The sequence below is a fragment of the Hoplias malabaricus genome, chromosome 16, assembly GCF_029633855.1.
Source record: "Hoplias malabaricus isolate fHopMal1 chromosome 16, fHopMal1.hap1, whole genome shotgun sequence".
Lineage (NCBI taxonomy): Eukaryota > Metazoa > Chordata > Actinopteri > Characiformes > Erythrinidae > Hoplias > Hoplias malabaricus.
Window position 1 is genome coordinate 6,207,353 of NC_089815.1, and position 21,503 is coordinate 6,228,855.

Sequence of the window (21,503 nt, forward strand, 5' to 3'; positions counted from 1 at the left end):
GCTATAACAACATTATCAGACAGCTCAACACGCTTGGAGGAGAACACTAATGGCAGAAGGCCACACTGGCTAGCACTATGATGAGTGATAATTAAGAGAAGGCGGGTTGTTGGTATCCCCAGAGATTGATCTTTCCAACTCACGATGACCAGGCCAATGCTTCCCATTTAAAAAAACACTTCTCCAAAAATCTACTAAACGGTCTATGGAATCCATCCATCCATCCATTATCTGTAAACGCTTATCCAATTTAGGGTCGCGGGGGGTCCAGAGCCTACCTGGAATCATTGGGCGCAAGGCGGGAATACACCCTGGAGGGGACGCCAGTCCTTCACAGGGCGGTCTATGGAATCATTCCAAATAATGCTTTTAAACTCCATTTTTTTACAGTGATGTACATATTTACAGATGTTTCCATAGCTGTGTCAGAGTCGTAGAGCAACATTTGGGTTCCACACTTCTGATATGTGTATTAAGAGTGATTAACCTTATCAGTATTAATGCATTATACATAAATGTGAGGATAACCGCTGACACAGCTGTAAAAGCCATGAAATCCCTCTGCATAAATATATGATAAAGGTATATTTGTCCATTGTTTATATGGCCATATGGCTTTTAAAAGGGAAATATATATTTTTTCTAATTTACATGTAATTTACCATAATCAACTCAGCAAAAATTCAGTATGAGGTGTATATTCACAGCTCCAAATAAACTGGTTATATTTGCACTGTGGACACCCAGCAAGGTATCTTTATAACTGGTACCATTTCCAATCAAACAAATCTAAATGACTTCCTTTACATCTCCGCATCTGAGTAAAGTAGTGGTTATAAATTGCTCAACATTGGACTGTCCAATTTTGTTATTATTTTTTTAATACAAAGATTAAACCTAACCATCTTCAGTTCATACAGATTTGACAGACCCCAGGACGTTGATGTCAGGTTTTAAAGCCCTACATTGTGAGTTTAATATTTAACTAGTATAATTTCTACGGTTTGACCTCCAGCCTGAGATTCTGAATCATTTGGAGCGAGCCAGTGGTAATGTGCAGTTTAACCAGCAGATGGGGCTCCTAAATGAAAACACCTCCCTGAAAAGGCTGACTCTTGTTCATTTTAGTCCAAGAAGTGGCTGTCAAGCAAGAAGATATTTATATGGATTTTAAATAAAAATGGATTTCCCATCTCATTAGGTTATGCAGCCTATCTTTAAATGAACAATTCATGAATTTGCTCACGCGGCCTTAAATCAATTCCAAAGGATACAGAGCAAATGTAACAACCCAAATAAAGAACTTAATGAAATGAGGGGATGGGCGTTTAGTTGGGTTAAATTATACCTATTTTATTTGTGGAGACATCTCAATGTGAGCTGTGAAATGGATTAATACTACAAAATACCAGTAGAAAAGGCCAGTAGGGTGGTTTCAAATATCTGGGAAAAGCACATGGCTTAATTGGCATAAAATTAGGGTGACCAGACGTCCTCTTTTACCCGGACATGTCCTCTTTTTTAGGCTGAAAAAATGTCCGGGCGGAATTTCACAAACGTCCGGCATTTTGTTTTTCTAGAGCTTACATAGAACTTCGAGAAGCGTTTCGTTCACAAACTAGTCCCTCCCCTACTCTGATTGGTTCGCTTAAGTGGAAAAGGGGGCGTGGTGAAGTAGCCTAAAATCTTCTGATTGGACGGACTGACTACCGTTATTGGACGATAACCTTCTCTGTAAACATTTAATTGGTCAGTCTCCGCGTCAGTAGTCGTCCAATACCCCGCCGGGGCGTGTTCTCTTTTTCACCATCTCAGAGCTGATCACCCCATATAAAATGGCATTAAATATGAATGTGAATGGCTAATATTGACCCATACACAACTGAGCAGTCAGCAACCTAGGGTGTGTTTATATTTAGTTTAGGATTTCTGTAGTGCTTCTAATTTCTGATGTCAACAGGTTGATTTAAAACCTAATGGTTAATTTTTAGACATTTCTTTTATGTGTGTGGTGATAGGAACCAGGGCAAATGTCTGTCTGGCAATTCGAAGTAGATGGTAACACTTTCCATTGTCTGCAGTGTCCCAAAGTAATTGTAGTTGATTTGTAGTTGACCCATTAGCCTATTCCCTGTTTGTCTATTTTGTTGTTGAACAAAAAAAACATGGACACATCACCTCGTGCTTCCAAGAAATGAAGGCTGGGCGTATTGTCTGTGCGACAGTAGAGGTAGTAGGGCGCAGGAATGAGAAGTTGTGAATGAAGCTCATTCCTGACCGCCAGGCCACGGTTTTAAACTCACCCTGTAAAGCTCGCTGTGTGACTCCGGGTCCTGTGTGAGATCCAGTCCGGGTGTTCCAGAGCACTTTCCCTGAATTCCTGCCCTTCCACACGCCGCTGTTGCGCTCAGCTCTGCTCTGCTGTGTGGTGTTGGACTCAGTTGTGGATCTGGTTCAAATTTAAACCTGGAAAAATACTACATTTCCAGCCTGACTTTGGGATAGTCTACTTTGGGGTCGTTATGCACTTCTCGCCGCTTCTTGAAGGGTGACTGATCTGAGGAGCGCTAAAGTGCGAATATGGATTGATGTGATTTACTCCACCGCTTTCGCTCTTCGTCAAGTTTCGGAGAGAGAGCACTTATTCTCGGCGCTGGTGTTCTCTACTCGCCGGCCGGAGGTTCATGCGTCCTCGGCGGGTAACTCCAAGCAGGAGCTGGCCGCGGACGGTCTGGAGAATAAGAACTGTGGGGCTGTTCGCACTGTAGAGAGACCGACAGGGTGGGATTTTACATTTAAACACGGGTCACCCTCTCACTCCGAGGGCTCGTCTTCTTCTTCTTCCAGCGCTGAGCGAGTGGCCGCGGAGCAGTTTTCTTCTCTGTTTTTGTTTGTAAAGTGATGGCCGAGCGGGGAGCCCGGCTGCTCCTCTCTCTATCACTCCTCCTGTGCCTCACCTTTACGGCTTCACACGCGGAGAATGCTGAGAAAGGTAAGAGAAACGTTGTCTTTAAAAGACTAAAGCCAACTTTGTACCCAGCAGCACGGCACCTCTGCCCCGAACTCGAGAGCTAACCGTTAGCAACAGAGCTGTGATTTCAGGTTTAGGTGTAACGTCCACTCCAAGGTAAGTCAACGTTACCTGTGGATTAACTCCAATTTAGAGCGGATTTTAATTCGAATTCGAGTGAATAGTTGAGTAATGTCAACAAGCTTCCACACCTTTTTATAACTACTAACCTTTCCCGTGGCTGTTGTGAAAGGGTCACAGGTCTAACGCTTGTCTATGTGTCGCTACCTGTAACGGTTTAGTCTTCAACACTAATACTATAAAATAATGAATAAATCAACAAATTAGCCAAAAAACACACAAAACTATTTAATAAATCCACTCATGGGTAATATTTGAAGCAGGTTTGATAACTTTTTAAGTCATGCAGTTTCTACACATTACATTTGTAGGAACAGTAATTGTTTTTAAAAGAGGAATTTCATTTTAATTTCGCCCTGGAACAGTTATTTAGAGTGGTTTAAAATGTAATGGTTCATTTTAGAATGTTCCAGACTCTTTACATGTGTGGTGACAGAAACCAGGGCAGATATACAGCCATTTTAGTCCCTGCAAAATGAGTAGTAAACATAGACATTCATTCACACATTCCTTTTCATTTATGGGTTCACCCTGCTGAGGTTGGGCAGCTAGGATCTTTTGAGCGCACTGGACATGGTCTCAGACCTTCTCAGGGCATCTCACACACAGACACACAGTCACACACTCCTGCAGATAGCTCAACTGTCTTAACTGGGGATAGAGCACCCAGAGGAAACCCACACAGACACAGGGAGAACACAGAAAAATTCTCATTGACACAAAGCAAGGATTGAACCAAGGACTCTGAGATCTTGGAGCTGTGTAATGATGCTACCCGTAGTGCCAACATGCCACCTGAAACTACACATATATTTTTAAATTTGTTTATTATAGTGAAGTATGTTAACTACAAAAAGTTGTTGATTTGTTTTGCAACACACTTGATTTCCCTTTCTGGGCTGAATGTATAAAAAAAGCTTATCGCAAAAGTATAATTAGGCAATATCTCCATCGCTACTGCACTGACATTCTGTGTTGTAAGCTTTAGAGGTATAAACCCTCCAGACGTCTGACTCCCTCTACTTTGAACAACCCTCAGTGTGTAAGGTTGTCTAAGATGTGTAGGAGTCCTTCATATCAAACCATTCAATGACTTGTTTACCTCTTAATTATTTACTTCTGTTATAACTTAGACACATTGGTGGAATTCCTCTTTAGAAGTACAACATTTATGTAAGGTTGATGCTAATGTTCTTTTTGTGCTAAAAGCTCAGGCTAGTGTAGATCCATAGAATGAAATTTGGACTTCTTACAAAATTCCCTGGAAAGCATTTTAAAATAGGTCATCACTAAAAAAAATTGAAGAGAAGTCAAATAGAGTTATGTAAACTATTTGAAATTGGTTGAAAAATAATAATAAATTGATGGAATGGCAGAGCAGTACGGAAATAAACGCAATAAAAATAGTTATTTAAGAGCTGTAAACATGCTTTGTTGTGTTGCTCAGTTTGCTGTAAACCTGGATAGAAGTTGAAAACATTTATTTATTTTTTGCTGGTACTGTGGCACGGCTTCAGGTGTGTTATTATTTACTACCGAATCGCCAAGCTTATAACAAAGCGCATTCAGACGAAATGTCTCATCTGAAGCAAATGAAGACATGCATCAAGTCTACTAGGCCCGTCTTGCGTGAGGAAGCTGATGAAAGCCGCTCTCCTGCATGAAAAGCACTGCTGTGGTGAAAAAATCACAGGCCTTGCTGGAGATCAGTACAAAGGAGTCGGATGGGGGGCTGGGTGGAATGGGTAGACTCTGTCGGGAAAGTAATAAAACCAGGAGATTAAGGGGGAACAGGGAGTTCCTTTGGGAGTTTTGATTGTTTCCAGAGAATTGGACTGGGACCTACATTTGGAGTGAGAGAGAGAGAAGTTTCAAATTACTAATTGATGGGTCCCCTTCTGAAAATATCTGTTTATTTGAAACACATTTTTGAGGTCTTGAAACGAATAAATGTGAACCGTAAGCAGTTCTTTTAAAGCATAGGTTGCCTGCAGCTGACCGAGCTGGGCCCTGCTGCTTTCTTTGACACAAAAGCTAGAAAATGGTCACGTTATGGAGCTTGGGGAGGAACTGCCAGTGTTTCACTGCTGTTTCCTTTAACCTCCTCTGCTATTTTAAATCCTATTTGCATTCCATCTTATCTTGTTAATCCTGCTGTGAGTGAATTGCATGCTGATGGTTTCCCAGTGGACGACGTAAATAACACGCTGGACTATATAAACACTTTCACAACCTCGCCTGCAGCCACTCAGCATTGTTGGCTATGTTTGTTCACGTTTGTTTCCAGCGTTTAGAAAAGTGAACAGTGTCTAGACTTAGTATTGGAGGAAAGTGTAGTCATTTTATATACTGCTGGGTTGTTTGTGTCAATATGGCAAAAATAAAACATCAGGATAGTTAGCATTTGTGTTCCATTAAGAGCAGTGGACTAACTCCAAATTAAACATAGAGATTGCCATTTTTTCTTAAGCAGTGGTATTGTATCTATAATATTACAAAACCTCTCCATGATACACTATACACATCATGATGGTAGGTTTTTCTAAGCTTAAACAGAGTGCCTCTTTTTAAGAAAAATAAATGGGCCTAACTTAAATTATGAGCGTAATATTTGAGTGTTTGTTACACTGAACTTCAATTCAATACCTATGCCCCATTTGTTATCAAACAAGGATGTGACAAAATACATTAAAACAATGGTAAGTGCTTATATTCCCCACACCCCATGGGTCCTTAATGCGTATTTACTCTTTTTTCCCCCCTCTGTTTGTATTGTGCATGTGTTGTACTAATGTAATTAATGTACATTTAAAAAGCATCCATTCATATGAACCTGATGAAGGAATAACTGTATTTACAATGTAAGAAATGATGAAATGGGCAGTACACAATATTTACTCTGGCTGGCCTTTGGTCAAAGTTAAGGGAATGTGTTGTGAGCTGCCGGGTCTCTCTTCTGACCTTATTGTGAGCTTGTTTCTCTCAGCTTTGGAGATACTTAACATATCTGAGCTTCAGTGCTAATTGCATTTTTTTTGTCCTGTAACAGGACGCTCCCATTGCCTGAGTGTTTGTTGATTAGCGATTATATCGGTTCATTATGCCGCGTTCGGCTCATTATCGTAAGTCATCATGACTATCACAGCTGTATGTTTTCAAATGTCAGGAAACAAAGGAGATCAATATCACTGTAATAAATTCAGCATTGTCAGCAATTGAATCTTTCTGCAGGCCGGACATCACAATAACCCCCAGCTGAGAGATCCAGGCTTCACTGTGCTTTATTAATTTAGATGGACAATAGGCCCTTGGCTAATTGCCTAATGTGCAAATGAAGCCTTGTGAGTAGAATTTAAGCTGACGGGGATTTGATGGGGCTGTTTTTTGTGGGATTTCTGTCAACATGGCCGTTTGGGGTTCACTGGAGAAAACAAATCTTTTTTTAATTTTTAAGTTGAGATAAATACTGGGTGTCTGCATTTCTTTATCCCTTTGAACTGTTGCTTAAAACTGGGAAAAGGCTGGAGCTGGATTTGAGGCATACTCACTCCACAGTGCAGCAAATCCAAAAATCAACAGTCTCTTGTTTTTTGCACGCAACGAGGCTTAATGGGTAAACAACAGCATTCTTTACATTTTGCAGTGAAAGGAACATTAGGCCATCTGTCCCTTATTTTGCTATGATTTCTCTTTAACAAGACTGCCCATTAACCCTGTTGGACCCAACATATTGTTAGCGATACATTCAGAAAATTTGGCAGACTCTAAATAAAATAAAATCATCTCCATTTTGGCTGCAGGACAATGGATCAGCATGTGGAATTGGAGCCTTGTATGTTCCAGTCTCTATTTATATAAAAGAGGCACAATGCTGCCTTTTAGTTAAGCATCATCATCTAAAACACTTTGTCTCAACATTAAACAGAGACAAGTTTATTTCGCAGAAGCTGTAGGTTAGGTCTTTGATGTTCCATGTGGGGAACAGGAGCATTTTTTGGAGATTACGGATGACCTCAGTCAGAGCAGAGTTCGTCTGCACATGCTCACTGTAGCTGTGTCATCTGCATATATCTGGGGGTTAAACTGGCTGTGTTTGCCTGTGGGAGATTTGTGATACTAAGATTAGTTTGCTAGTTAGAACTCCTTCCTTCCTATAGGGCCCTGAGCTGTTGCTGTCCTCTGTAGATGTTAATTGTAAGACTCAGTCTGTTGGTGAACTCCTGCTGCTGTGTCCCCTGCCAGCTTTCGGCAGCTGGGGAGGATTATGGTGCATGTGAGCTGTGAAAGCTCATGCTTGGTGGAGCGAGGCCCAGCCTGAACTACATTTAGGTCATTTTCACTGCTTCCCTGGAGATGAGCTACAGCACTGAGCAAATCTTTCCTTGTGGTAAAACTGTAATGGGAATAGATGTAACCCAATCAAACCCTGAGCAAACTTCATAACTGTGTTATTGCATGTCCTAGCGCTGCGTGGAATATCATCTACTACACACTACCGCTACTTACCGTACAACAGTGTTGATATGCAATTTATGCAAAGCAATATTTAATGATTAGTAAAATAAACTCACATTCAAAATGTCACATGCCATTTACTGGGTTCCTTGGGTTCTTGAGATAGAACAGTTCAGATTAAGTGGCAGACCGCTACTTAAATTAAAACTTCCACTTCAGGCCGGTTTGGCCATAAATGTGAATTCTCAACAATTTCAGCTGTTTTTCATTTCAAACAACTGACAGAAAGCCTTCGGTTACACCACAGAAATGTTTCTGTTCTGTTTTAAGCTTTTACCCATTTGGTTTACGTATAAAACGTAATAATGAAATGATTGGAAATTAAAGTGTTCAAGAAGTAAACACTGCTGTTCCATGATGATTGATGTTCACCGTATTATATTTTTATGTATTTTTGCAGATGACATATATTTAAGCCTTTAAAATGTAGAAATTGTGAATTTATTTACCCTTATGAGGTTTAGACAGAAATATACTGGTTACAGAATGAAATAAAATGGACAAAATAGACAACACTCACTATGCTGCCCTTCTGGAGTAAATCATCACACGTTAGTTTGAAATATTAGTCACATTTAAATAACTGAATGAATGTCAATGTTACAAATGTGCACCACAGTATGTTTTCCATATTGAGCATCCTTATTAAAATGCAGACTTGAATCTTTATTCCCAGGAGTGATTAGGCCATTTCTGAAGGCCTAGAATTCTGTGAGGCCCCCCACCATCAAAACACATTGTGTGTGTATAAGGAATATGGATGGATGTAAAATGGCTGAAGAGTAAGTCATAGGGTTAGAACCTCTGCTGGTCACCAACATATTTTTAAACTGAATTCTAACATCTCTTAACTCTGCTGTGCTTTGAAAAGCAACATATTGGGTGGCCTGTTCCACTGGCAAATAGCCCAGTTATGAATTTTTTTATGAATAATAAGGCCCTGGAAAATTGTAAATCATCTTAATTTGATTTCAGTGTGCCTACTGGCATTCCCTCTCCTCCGCTGGTTGAGCATCTTGTTTTCGTTTCTCTTTGTTTGGATGTCTTCCAGAAATCTGCAATACAATTTTGAGACAGTTCAGAGTTCTAATTTGACAGCGAGTGAAGGAAGAAGAAAAGATGAGAATGTTAGCTATATATGAATTAGTCTTGTGATGATGTTCGATATTATTGAATATTGCAATCACTTTAAAGTAAATGTTGATATTGTATAGACGTCTGGTTATGATCCACCTTAGTTCCTGTGATTTTTCTTATAAGATTGGAATATACGGAAGGGCTTAAATATTTGTATGAAGCCACCAGCTGAGCAAGTGATACCCACAGTTAGCCAGTAAGCCCTTATACAAACCTAGAACATTGATTTGAAATTCGATTATATCGTGTTTACAGTGATCTGGCAGTCAATAAACACCTCTGCGAATTATTCATGTAATAAAGAAAACGTGCCTTCATTAGAACAGTGTTTTTAGTCTCTGATTTGTTCAGCTCAATGAATCGTTCTCCGGATATTGTCACATAGTTACAACATAGAGCTGTGGGATGCTCAGAAATGGAGCTTTGTTACTCAAGTTAAATCCAATCACATGAATACTTTCTCACAATTGTTCTGCAGACGTTAAAAAGTTTGTGGAACATTGACATTATCGCCCAAACTTAATATGACTCTAACTTGCATGTCACTCAACGGAAAGGCATTTACAAGGTCCAGTTGGAGTAGAGTGTATTTGAACCCATTTAACACTGACCCACTTTGGTAGAATGTTTTCCTGCCTTTCCCTTTTCCAACAACACAAGGGCAGCCTGGCAGCTTACACCCCCCTACCAAATTAATTAGTATTGTTCCCCTCGCTATCTTCCTCTCTTCCCGTGGATCATCAGTCATGAACAGTGTGCAGACTATTCTTTGTGACCTGTTTTCCAAACTGTACTTATTAATCTTGGGACAAAGTGACAGGTTCCTGCAACTAGAAAGGCAGTGAACAGCTTGGTTCTTTTTGGAATTGTCATGATGTTCACCAATCTTGGACTGAAATTAGTGTGAGCCTGCGTTTTACAGAATTTAAGGATGCCTTTTCCACATTGAGGAACTTCTAAAAGCAGTATGTTTATGTCATGTGAATGTTATTTAAAAGCAGGGTTCTGCCCTTAAAGAACCACTTTCTGTTTTCTCCTGAACATCCACAATGTTGCAGCAGGTAGTGTCGCAGTCACACAGCTCCAGGGACCTGGAGCTTGAGGGTTCGATTACCACTCCGGGTGACTGTCTGTGAGGAGTTGGTGTGTTCTCTCTGTGTCCGCGTGGGTTTCCTCCCACAGTCCAAAAACACACGTTAGTAGGTGGATTCGCGACTCAAAAGTGTCCGTAGGTGTGAATGTGTGTGTGTGTCTGTGTTGTCCTGTGAAGGACTGGCGTCCCCTCCAGGGTGTATCCCCGCCTTGCGCCCAATGATTCCAGGTAGGCTCTGGACCCACCGTGACCCTGAATTGGATAAGCAATAATGAATGAATGAAAAGGATGAATGTTTTAATTTAATTTATTTATGAATGCAAGTTACTATTACTTGTCTTAATAGTAATTTGTGCAATGAATTATTATTAATACATATCGGTGTGAATCATCATTTAATGATACACCCAATACCAGCATGATTGCGCGTACTTTGGAAGTTTTTCCCAATGAATTTTGTGTAATGATAGCTTTGTGGCCAGGCTGTGGTTTAAATAGCTGGCATTGCCACTGTAAACAAAACAAGAATAAACATGGTAAGTGTTTCTTTTTCTTTCTTTCTTTTTTCCCCAAGTCTGTCAAGTGTGGTTGTGCAGCTTGATCAGTTCTTCAGTACCAAGACAGCAAGTAAGTCCAGCGCCAAGATCATTGAAGATGATTTAAGTGTACCCATTCAGTCACACAGTGTTAGTAAGCTTTTTGACGGACGCTGCAGGGGCCCGTCCCGGAGCTCAGTGGAAAAAAGCACTTGATGTGCTGTTGGGTGCTGGGCCCATCACAGAGGAAAGGCTTGTGAAAGTGCTTAAACACTCTTGCCATCCTGCCAGAACTCAGCCTGTGGCTCTTGGCAGCTCCAGACGTGGTGAAGATCTCTGCTGTGCTGCGGCTGGCAGCTGCTTTATCACAAAGGTCCAGAAAGGGCACATCATACTCTCCTGCTCCAAAAAGCAAACACTCACGCTTTGCTGACTTGTAGGATCTGAGCGGGGACAGCAGGATGCTGGGATGCTCCGTGAAGTTCAGAATAACCCAGTTTATTTGTGCATTTTTATAATTAAAATAAGTTTACATTTGACACACATTCCAGTTGATGATGGCAGTAATCTTTCCCAGATGCACTCATGACATTGTACATTTTTCTTAAGGATGTGTTTACTTAAAAATTAAAAAAATCAAGGACTAAGGGTTTGTTATGTGGCATAAATAAATACCATTATGCTATTTTCATGCTTATTGGCTCTGTGTGGCAGCCGTGGCCTGGTGGTTAGGGAACTGGGCTTGTAACCAGAAGGTTTCCAATTCGATCCCCAGAGTTGGCAGGTCCTGACTGAAGTAGCCTTGAAGTGGCAAGCCACCTAACCCCCAACTGTTCCCCGGGCGCCGTGGCTAGGGCTGCCCATTGCTCCCTAGTGTTCACGAGTGTGTGTAAATGTGTGTTTCACTGCACGGATTGGGTTAAATGCAGAAAACAAATTCCTCTGTGTGCAAGCACAGTGACTAATAAAGTGATTCTAATTCTAATAACATCTGGTTAAAAGTAAAGATTGATTGCCAGATATCACAAATCCATAAACATGTTCTGAATTAAATTGGTCGAAAGGTCCAAGAACTTTTGACTCTGTAAGTCAGTGTTTGACACAAACGTGGCTGTGATTACACACATGTTAAAAACTATAAAACGTGATTTTTCTTTTCCATTCATAAAAATTTGACGTTAACCACAGCGAGAGTGTCTTCAGGCTTGTGTTGTTGTCATGCTGCCATAGTAACCTCCCTGTTCATGCCAGTTTGCATTACGTTAGACAGCGTGGCTGCGTCCAAGGTGAAATTGCTCTTTGAAAGTGCTGAGGTGGATAGAAGCCCTTTTGTGTGTAGCGGTCCTCTCCCTCTGTAGAATGGCTCCTCAGAGCAGATCCTGAAGGAGCTATTAGAGGTCAGAGAGCCTGTGGGGACTGCACATTACAGTCTCTTTAATGCGCAGCTGTCATGTAATGGAATTTCTTATGTCTTGTGGCACTTGCTTGGGGATAAATGCAACACTAAGAGGTTTACAGAGTAAAATTAAATTATATCGCAGTCCATGCCAAGCACATCATTGTTTATTTTTCCTTGTAATTGCAGTTAATTTTTTTCCAGCCTTCATTCAGGCATTTTACAGAAAATGGACAACATAATTAGACCATATCAACTGTCCCAGTGCATATTATTGGAAACGATTTGGGATAAAATCTTTTTATACTGACTTTCATTAATGGTTACTGTTTATTTTGGAAGTTTTTAACTCTGCAAACGTAGTGGTTATCAACAGGGAAAGTAATAACCCCTATATTAGTTTCTTCTTGTGTAAAGTTACAGTTTTGGAGAGGTCTTGTTCAGATGGAAACATGAGCTTGTCTAAAGTCTCCAAACCTCATCATTGGCTTTTATTGTTTGTTTTTCTGGTTTCCTATGAACCCTTTGACCATCAGTGTAAGGTCAATCAAAAATACATTTTACTTGTGTGTAAAATGTAACTGAACATGTAATCAGTTCAGTACTTGAATATTTTCGCAACTTTATCTGTATCTATACTGTATCTGCTCATTTATTTATTTTGTCATTGGACACTTGACTATAAAGTTAAGAATGCCCATATTAAATACTGCCTCCAAGAAAAGGCACATTATTCGCTGCTCTTTATGGGACCATCGGGGGCCTTGTGTGTTGAGCTGGGGTCAGGCTTCTGCTGTGCGTACACAATGAAGGCCGAAGAGTTTCTTTTGGTTGAAGGACATGAGGGAAAGGCTGATGGAAACCAGCTGTTCGTGCGCTCTCTGGCTCTTCGGCATCTGACCCCTAAGCCTTGACCCCTGACCTGTGATGAATTCGATTTTGAACCGCGTGGATGCTGAAGACAAAGACGGCAGGAGCACCTGCTGAGTGGGCTCGGCATTCCAGCACCAGGCCCTTGGACACTTGTCTGATGAACCCAGGGGGACGTGTTTTTGATGAGGCGGGATGTCATTAAGGAGAGGCCAGCTGTTACTGTATAGCCCTAATGAGTTTGCCTGTCCACAAGGCAGGAAGAGAGGCCGCGATGAACTGCACACCATGACTCAAGCTCTCGCATGTAAACGCCTACCCGAGGGTTTAAAACGAAGCAGTCGCTCACCCCGATTTCCCGAAGCATATCCTATTGTGTTAATGTACTCAAAAACGGAGTGAATTAAACGAGAGCTGATTTTCAGTCATTAGTATTTGCCTATAATTAGGGAAAAGATATTTGCTATAAGCTTAGAGCTAAGCTTCTTCATTAGATTATTTTGGCCGCAGCAAGCAAATGTGCTTCATTGCAGCGTGGTAATTTTCTTTTCATTACTTTGGATTAGCAGAATGGGGGAAAGAGTTTGATGTTCTGAGGTTTAGTTGCCTTTGCTTTTCTTTCTTCAAAGTCAGGAGGCACCTTTTATTCCATTGGTTTGAACCCACATTTGAGTTGCTGGAACTGATCACATTTTAAAAAAAGGTATGGGCTGGCTGCAACACCAGTGGATATCAGAGTGGGATGTCGTTTCCTTAAATAAAGGAGATACAATACATTTTTACTACCTTCTCTTCCTGACTTTGATTGAAATTGAAATTCAGTCGAACAGTTCACACCTTGTTTCAGTAGGTCATGAATTTTTTTTTCCAGTGACTGCTCACGATCAAATTTTGTGTATGAAATGTGTGTATTTACTACTCTAATTAACAATTAATTAGCTTCGACACTATTAATACATTCACTGTGAATGCTCACTCACTGCTGTCCAAACAATTTTATTGGAGATGTGAGCTGTGGCAGGACTTGCACTGAATGTACATTTATGAGGATTTCTTTCTTTGGGAACTGTCCTTTACCCTCAGTTTTGATTGGCTCTGCCAATGAGTTAGTCTTTGTTTGCTCATGTCTATTGGTGAGCAGTCTGCTGTTTAAACAGAGTGGAGATCTCAGTATAAACCTCTTGAACTCAATCTGAAGTTAGAGGGGCAAGGCCCCAGTACTTTGAAAAGTGGCAGGTCCAAAATCCATTTGACTTTGTAGTTCCAGTAGACACGCAAGGCACACATTAATGCCATTTGTGGTCAGGGCACTCTGTAATGTACACATTATGTAGCTATGGACCAAAATACATCACATAGCTGTTGTTGTTGTGTATTGAAGCAGGTACATTTCCCTTGTACCTTTTTAGTTACTGTACGTGTATGAATTATAGTAGTTAGATAAGCTTTACAGATCCACGGCAAAACTACAAACACAAACTTCAATTACGGAAGTGTGAGAATCAAATTACAGGGTTAACACATGAGATTGTTTCTCTCAGCAGGCAGGCACACCCACAAGAGCCCACCCCATAGCCTGGCTGCTGCTGCATGCCTTGCCTGGCAGGCCCGTGATTCTCGACCAGGGTGGTGTCACGCACTGCCTACCCGAGAGATGGGGGTCGGGGGTTCAAGTGCTCCCCCTGGGTAAAGGCTTAGATACACAGTGACTGTACCTCAGCCCCCTCGCTGACTGCAGTGGTAATTAATTTCTAATGAGAGAGTGAGTGACTGCAGGTCCCCAATAGCCTGCTTTCAGCTCAGCAGCTTCCAGTGCACACTTTAAATCAGCCTGCCATGTGTCCTTCATTTGTACATTCTGGGCAAGTTCCATATCCTGCAGAATACATTTCCAGATCATTCCTCACATATCGTCACCATTGAATTGCAGCTGTATCAAGATGGACCTCCTCACATTCTGTTCCTGTTTCAGCCGTTTGTGTGTTTTCCATTTGAAAATGGTTATTTTCTGTTCATTCTTTCTGTTTATTTTGTTGGAAAGGAAGTGGCACTTCAGCCCATCGAATGGTGTTTAATTAAAGTTGGTGCCTTGTGTGTTTGTGGTTTTTTGGTCAGTGCGGCGGTGCCTTGAATTGATAAGATTTCCTGAGGGGAAACGATTGTGTGAGATGCAGGAAGCCATTAGTAAGCCACGGCCTCGTGTCTCTCTGCCCTGAGTAAATACTGCCTCCCCCTCCTCTTAAAATAGTATGAATGGGTTAGTGGTAATGATAATAAAAGCAGGAAATGAAGAGGAATCTGACTTTGTTTCTCACATAGTTAAAGGGGAGATTGTCTCGGTGCTAAAATACCACAGGAGTAATGATGGAAGTACTGACTTTTAATTATTTATTTACTTTTTTGTGTATTTCTCCCAAATGAATTTCCATTGTTAGAAAGTAGAATAGGTTCAGTTTCATTGTTGATTCAAAGGAAGGGAATTAAAAAGGCATCTTTTGGTTTTGTAACTTTACAGCCACATTATGCTGTATTTCTACTGAGATATGAGCAGTAAACAAGTGTTTACAGCTGTACCCTGTGCTGTAGTTAATAGATTCTTTGTTTTTCTGGTAATGTTAACATAACCAAATGGTTAGTGTAAGCTGCAGGTTTCTTTATTCTATTTACTACTGCTATTAGTAACTCATTCACTCATTATCTGTAACCACTTATCCAGTTCAGGGTGGCAGTGGGTCCGGAGCCCACCCGGAATCACTGGGCACTGGACACACCTCGAAAGGGGTGCCAGTCCTTTGCAGGTGACACACATTCACACAATCACTCACACCTACGGACACTTTTGAATTGCCAGTCCACCTACCAACATGTGTTTTTGGGCTGTGGGAGGAAACCCAAGTGGACACAAAACTACTCACAGACAGTCACCTGGAGCAGAGCTCGAACCAACAATCCTGCTACCCGTTGTGCCACCGTGCCACCCATTTCTAATAATACTACAATTTATTTATAGTGCTTTTTAGAATACCGAAAGTTGCTTTACATGAATGAAAACAATCAGAGGAAACATAAATGCACAGGAACATTTAAGGCAATTAAAAAATTAAACAAATAAAACAATACAGTAAAAAACCCTAAATCTTACTTAAAACTGCAGAACAATAAGTAAATTAGTCAATTTTATAATTTACTAACTCTAAATCTTTGCAGATAATGTTATCGTCTGAACATAGGTATGAACTAATAGCTGTTTGATATGACTTTTGATTGAGAGTCCCTCATTCGTCCAACACAGACTCTAGAACTTTCTCCAACTCTTGACTAGTGTAGTGTTGGAGCTGTATGAAATACAGAATATAGATCTGTTTTGATTAATCAAAATAAAGCAGGAATCCTAAATGTTATACAGTCCCTGCCACAACACTGCTAGCTTACTGCACAAAGCAATTATTCAAAATATTCAGAAAGCACAATTACGCCATGACATTTGGTGTAAAAGGCTACATCAGGTGTTAATTTCAGAGGCATTTTCAGCACATACTCCACCCACAACAAGGCACATTTTACCTTATGCCTGCCACTATTTCAGATGAAAATTCTGTTAAAAATCCCCGTCGTTAACAGCTCTTCATCGCTGCCTTTAGCTTCACTCAAAAGAACTCTTCTCACCACTGAGTAACGAATATGAACCGGAACCAGATATGGATGTGGAGGAGATGCAATCATGTAAGTGCGTTCAGCGCATTGGATTTGGAAATTAGATTTACAAAGGATGAATTGCAGGGTGTTTCTCATGCTCTGCTCTACACAAATTGATTTTGGGCTCTCGAGCAGCACTGCTCATTCAAGTTGGGGTTCATCAACCTTTGCAATTGAGTTACGGAAGGTAAACCTTACTTAATACGATTTCCCTCTTTGTCTCCATCGCTCTCCCATGAGTGCTCTTCACATATGATAAAGAAAATGTAGTTTTTAAGCTCCTACACTTCTGGATAATTCGAAGAACATTGTTGAGCTTGATTTACTTCAGACAGATCACTTTTGGTGACATATATCCACACGTTTGTGTTTATCTGCCCATGCAATAGTTATTCTGAAATTAAACTTAGTAATAGTTTGGCAGTGACCTTTCTGCAGTAACATTATCTACTTCTTTTGGAAAGATTTAACAATAGATCTTCAAACATTTGCTGTGAGGATTTGACAGCAATCAGCCGTTAGAGCATTGCTGAGGTCAGGTCCTGATGTCAGACGATTAGTTCCAGGACACAAACGCCACTCGGCTCATCCCAAACGTATTGGATAGGGATCCATCATCCAGAGAATGCAATTCCACTGCTCCACAGCTCACTGCAGGGTGGGCTTTATACACCTTTAGGGAATAGTTGGCATTGGCTATGGTTACTTTAAACTCACACACCTGCTCCAGAATGTCCCATTTAGTTTCATGCTTTTCAGCGGACATTATTCAAGCTGTGTGTGTACAATTAAATGTCCGTGTCCACGGTGGATGGACTTTATAGTAGCTGAATTCAGTAATTATAAGCAAGGGTGTGGCTGTAATGAGACCTTTCCTGAGAGGTTCTGGCATTAGTCCCTGCAGCACCAAGCTCCCGTTTTAATTCCAGTCAGTGCTTTGCTGCCTTTTGTTGGGATGGTGTGTCATGTTTGTATGAAGGAGGCTGGGGGATGGAGCTGGGGATGGAATATGTGGCGTGGCCAATGGGGGATCATTTGTGGGTAGATTGTGTCCTCTGATGTCCCAGGGGGCACATCTTAAACCGCTGCCTGCTGGGCTTGCATACACTGTTTTATCCGCGTCTCCAGCCTCCCGTCTCTGATGTCAGACTGGATTCAGTGCAATCAATATTCCACCCCGTCCTCTTCTCGGGTCTGCACTGTGCTTTTGGTTTCTATTTATCAACTTGGTGCTCTTGTCACTTCATTTGCTCTTGTCGCCCTAAACCTCGAGTTGTTTGATTGTATGAGATTATCCTTATGGCTGGACGATACAGCCAAAATGTATATCAATATATTTCTTAATTTGGGCCAATACGAAATAATTCAGCATAAAATCCACTAAAAAGCGTCCAAGAACAAGCAAGAAACATGACATCATCATCAAACATAAACCTACTGGCTTTGTCAATGTTAATATTTTTAAACTAAATTTGAAATTGTGCTGTGAGGAGTGTGGTGTGTTCTCCCTGTGTCTGCGTGGGTTTCCTCCGGGTGACTGTCTGTGAGGAGTGTGGTGTGTTCTCCCTGTGTCTGCGTGGGTTTCCTCCGGGTGCTCCGGTTTCCTCCCATGGTCCAAAAACACGTTGGTAGGTGGATTAGCGACTCAAAAGTGTCCGTGTTGCCCTGTGAAGGACTGGTGCCCCCTCCAGGGTGTATTCAGGGTGCCTTGCGCCCAATGATTCCTGGTAGGCTCTGGACCCACCGCGACCCTGAACTGGATAAGTGCTTACAGATAATGAATGAATGAATCCATGATGGTGCCATTGCTGGTCTAACCCTTGTCTCACACACAAACACAGAACTGCAGACATTTCCATTGTCCACAACTGTCCATTACGGGCTGCAAGATCAATCACATTTTTATTATCACTAAATACATATTATTATGGGCTGCTGTGACAGTTTCATTAGTGAAATAAATGGTATAATTAGATTGGCAGGAATGCTGTGTAGTCTTGCAGGTGACCTAACCACTCTGATAGACGTAGTTACAAAATACGAACACATGCACAAGTTAAAAAAAAAGGAACGACTAGCCCAACAGCTCTCAAAAATTACCAGTACATTATCTGCTCTTTTAAAGAATTCCATTATTGTAGACATTTTGATATACGCAGTTTTAAAACAGTCTACATCAAGAAGCTGCGCTCTCCATTACACAGCGTTAGTTATGTCGAATTGTAATATAATCTGAGAATACATTATTTTGTATTTGACCAGATGCTTTATTTCTATATTGATTTTTTTGCTCATACACTCCATCTTTGTTTTGTTACACAGACTTAAAGACAGTATTTAGAGCCACTTCTTTTAGAGTTTTACTGCTGTTTGCTGGCAGTTTAGTCTTACCAGGAAAAACCCCACCTGATTGGTATTGATTCTTTAGGCCTGTGATGTAAGAAACACTGGCTGTGTGAATCTGTATTTCTGAGACAGTGGAAAGGCCCAGCCATAGTGTTGACTTCTTATTTTTCATCTAGAATATGAAAAACACTTGAAAATTATATTTAAAAAATGATTGTCATTCAAGTGGGTGTAAGAGCTCTTTTTTATTTGCTTTATTTTAATTACTGTAGCAAGAAACCGACAAACGCAAACCCAGCTGTCTTTGTGCCTACCTTCCATATGGTCCACTTAAATCTGGATCAGTAATTACAGCACGGTAATAAAATAACGAGCAGAAGGATATTTCTGATATTGAAAAAGCCTCGGTAAGAAAGAATGGCCAACGTTATTGAGCTGCACCTCTACCATCACACCACATTAGATCCTTGTATCCTCACAGTTTGATTCCCATTAATAATGGATACCGGTTTCTTCCCCCAACCTACTCCTCCCAGGCGTTGCCTTCTCCACCCTCCCCCATAGGTTTGTACTTAGTTCCCATCAGTGAGCTGCTTAGCTAGTTTCAGTGGCATGTGTGCATACATCAAACAGGACCTAAGACTATTGTTAGAAGAACCATATTCATCAGCAATTGTCAACTTCAGCGTGTTACAAAGGAGACATATTTTGACTGAGTCTTTGTTAACTGTCGTGAAAACAAAGCTTCTATGCTGTGCTCAGGGGCACCATGCTTTTTACTCCCTCTCTCCCCCTTGTCTCTTCCTAAACTAATGAAGGAGATTGAGCGATTCTTAGTGTTTTATATTCAAGGTTGGTAGCGATAGTGGGTAGAATGATGTAATAATTTCCTTTATGAAGATGACTGCCCGCTATGCCAGCTCTTTAATGTGCGAAAGCAGGCGAAGCTAAGTCCTGCTGTCTAGACCAACTACAGGGGACTCTCAATTAGAAAACAGCACACTTAATATTAACCCTGTTTCTGTAGCTACACAAAACTGTCCTGATGGTCCTTTTACAAAAAAAAAATGTCCTTTTACAGGTGGTTAGATGCAGAAGATAGCCTGGGAGACAGACATGCTTCAGGCTCTGGAAGAACTTAATCCTAGATTTACTGTGCAGTGGCTAAGAAAGATTTTAATTAATTTTGACCTGTTGGAAAATTCTAATTTCCCGTTTTTTATTTACTACAATCTTTTAAAAATGCAACTTTTTAAAGGAACACTATGTAAGATTTTGTATTTTTATGTTCCCCCTACAGTTAACTTACTCATTATCTGTAATCTCCTATCCAGTTCAGGGTCGCAGTGGGTCCGGAGCCTACCCGGAATCACTGGGCGCAAGGTGGGAACACGCCCTGCAGGGGGCGCCAGTCCTTCGCAGGAAAACACACACTCACACATTCATTCACACTCTATCAACTACGGACACCTTTGAGTCTCCAATCCACTTACCAACATGTGTTTTTGGACTGTGGGAGGAAACCGGAGCACCCGGAGGAAACCCACGCAGACACAGGGAGAACACACCAACTCATCACAGACAGTCACCCGAAGCGGGAATCGAACCCACAACCTCCAGGTCCCTGGAGCTGTGTGACTGCGACACTACCTGCTGCACCATTTCAGTGGCAGAGTGGAATTAACTTTTACACCGAAATCAATGGTGGATTGGGAGGAATGGGGTCTGCTACGCTGAAATATTACATAGTGCAGTTTCTGAATTGCTGAAGCCAGCTTAACTATGACAGAAGCTCTTTTCTCATTGTTACAGCTCAGTGAAACGTCACAATGAGTTTGAAAATGTAAGATTTAGGGCTAGCCCCGAATATTCGGCTGTTCAGATATTCGTTGGGTAGTCATTTGGTCGTTTTTTGTTTTTTTTTTGGATAAATGTGGCTATCGATAAAGGCAACGCTCCACTCCATCTGTATTCAGGCTCTACAGTGTAAACCCCCCTCCAAAAAAAACCCGCTCTGCTCCCCCAGCACTCCACCCATATTCAGCCTCATCAACATAAATGTCCAGAATGAAGCCTAAAAGAGCCTAACACCATCAGACCAGACCACCTCCACGAAGCTCAGGTTAACTCATGTACTCTGTGCCCTTAGCCACACAGTGTATGTGTGAGTTAGCGGGAGCTGCAGCACAGACTCTGGTATTTAAGCAGGCATCAGACGCAGATTTTCTGAACGACAAACACCCACACAACACACACACACACACACACTGAATATTCTCAGAATTATGTGAACAAAGCTCCGAAGCGATTAAAAATGGTATTCGGGATAGTCCTACAAATATTACATTCATTCATTTGTCTGGCTACCCTTGACTCTGAGGAAACAAAGCTTGCCAAAGTTTGATTGTGATGTTTGATTTAGGGTAATTATTCCGAACCTCCCTCTCTCTCTCTCTCTCTCTCTCTCTCACACACACAAAAGAGAAATTGGATGTGTTACAGAATCAGTTATTTACTGCGTGACACTAGTATTTTGAATCACAATGTGACAGCCTCATGTGTTCCACTGTCTTATTTTACTATCAGTTCAGCTTTACTGAGCCCTAGTGTTCTTGTGTCTGCTCTGAGGTCAACAGGCATCATGACCGGTCAAAGCCCACAATGCTCTGTTTTTATTTGGCTTGGAGAGCATCCTCATGCTATTCTCAGAGACAATCAGTCTTCCTGTCACTTCATTGATCTCTCAGAGTCATGAATATGTAG

General features: G+C 41.2%; 1 protein-coding gene across 6 annotated transcripts in view; it reads left to right on the top strand.

Moving 5' to 3' along the window:
* Positions 1-2,347: 2,347 nt before the first annotated feature.
* Positions 2,348-21,503, top strand: part of neo1a (neogenin 1a) — a 159,477-nt gene continuing 140,321 nt past the window's right edge. For all 6 annotated transcript variants that reach the window (XM_066647223.1, XM_066647222.1, XM_066647227.1 and 3 more), the window contains exon 1: positions 2,348-2,992. In XM_066647223.1, the coding sequence (XP_066503320.1) occupies positions 2,902-2,992 (91 nt within the window). In that variant the 5' untranslated portion in view covers positions 2,348-2,901. The remainder of the gene's footprint in view (positions 2,993-21,503) is intronic.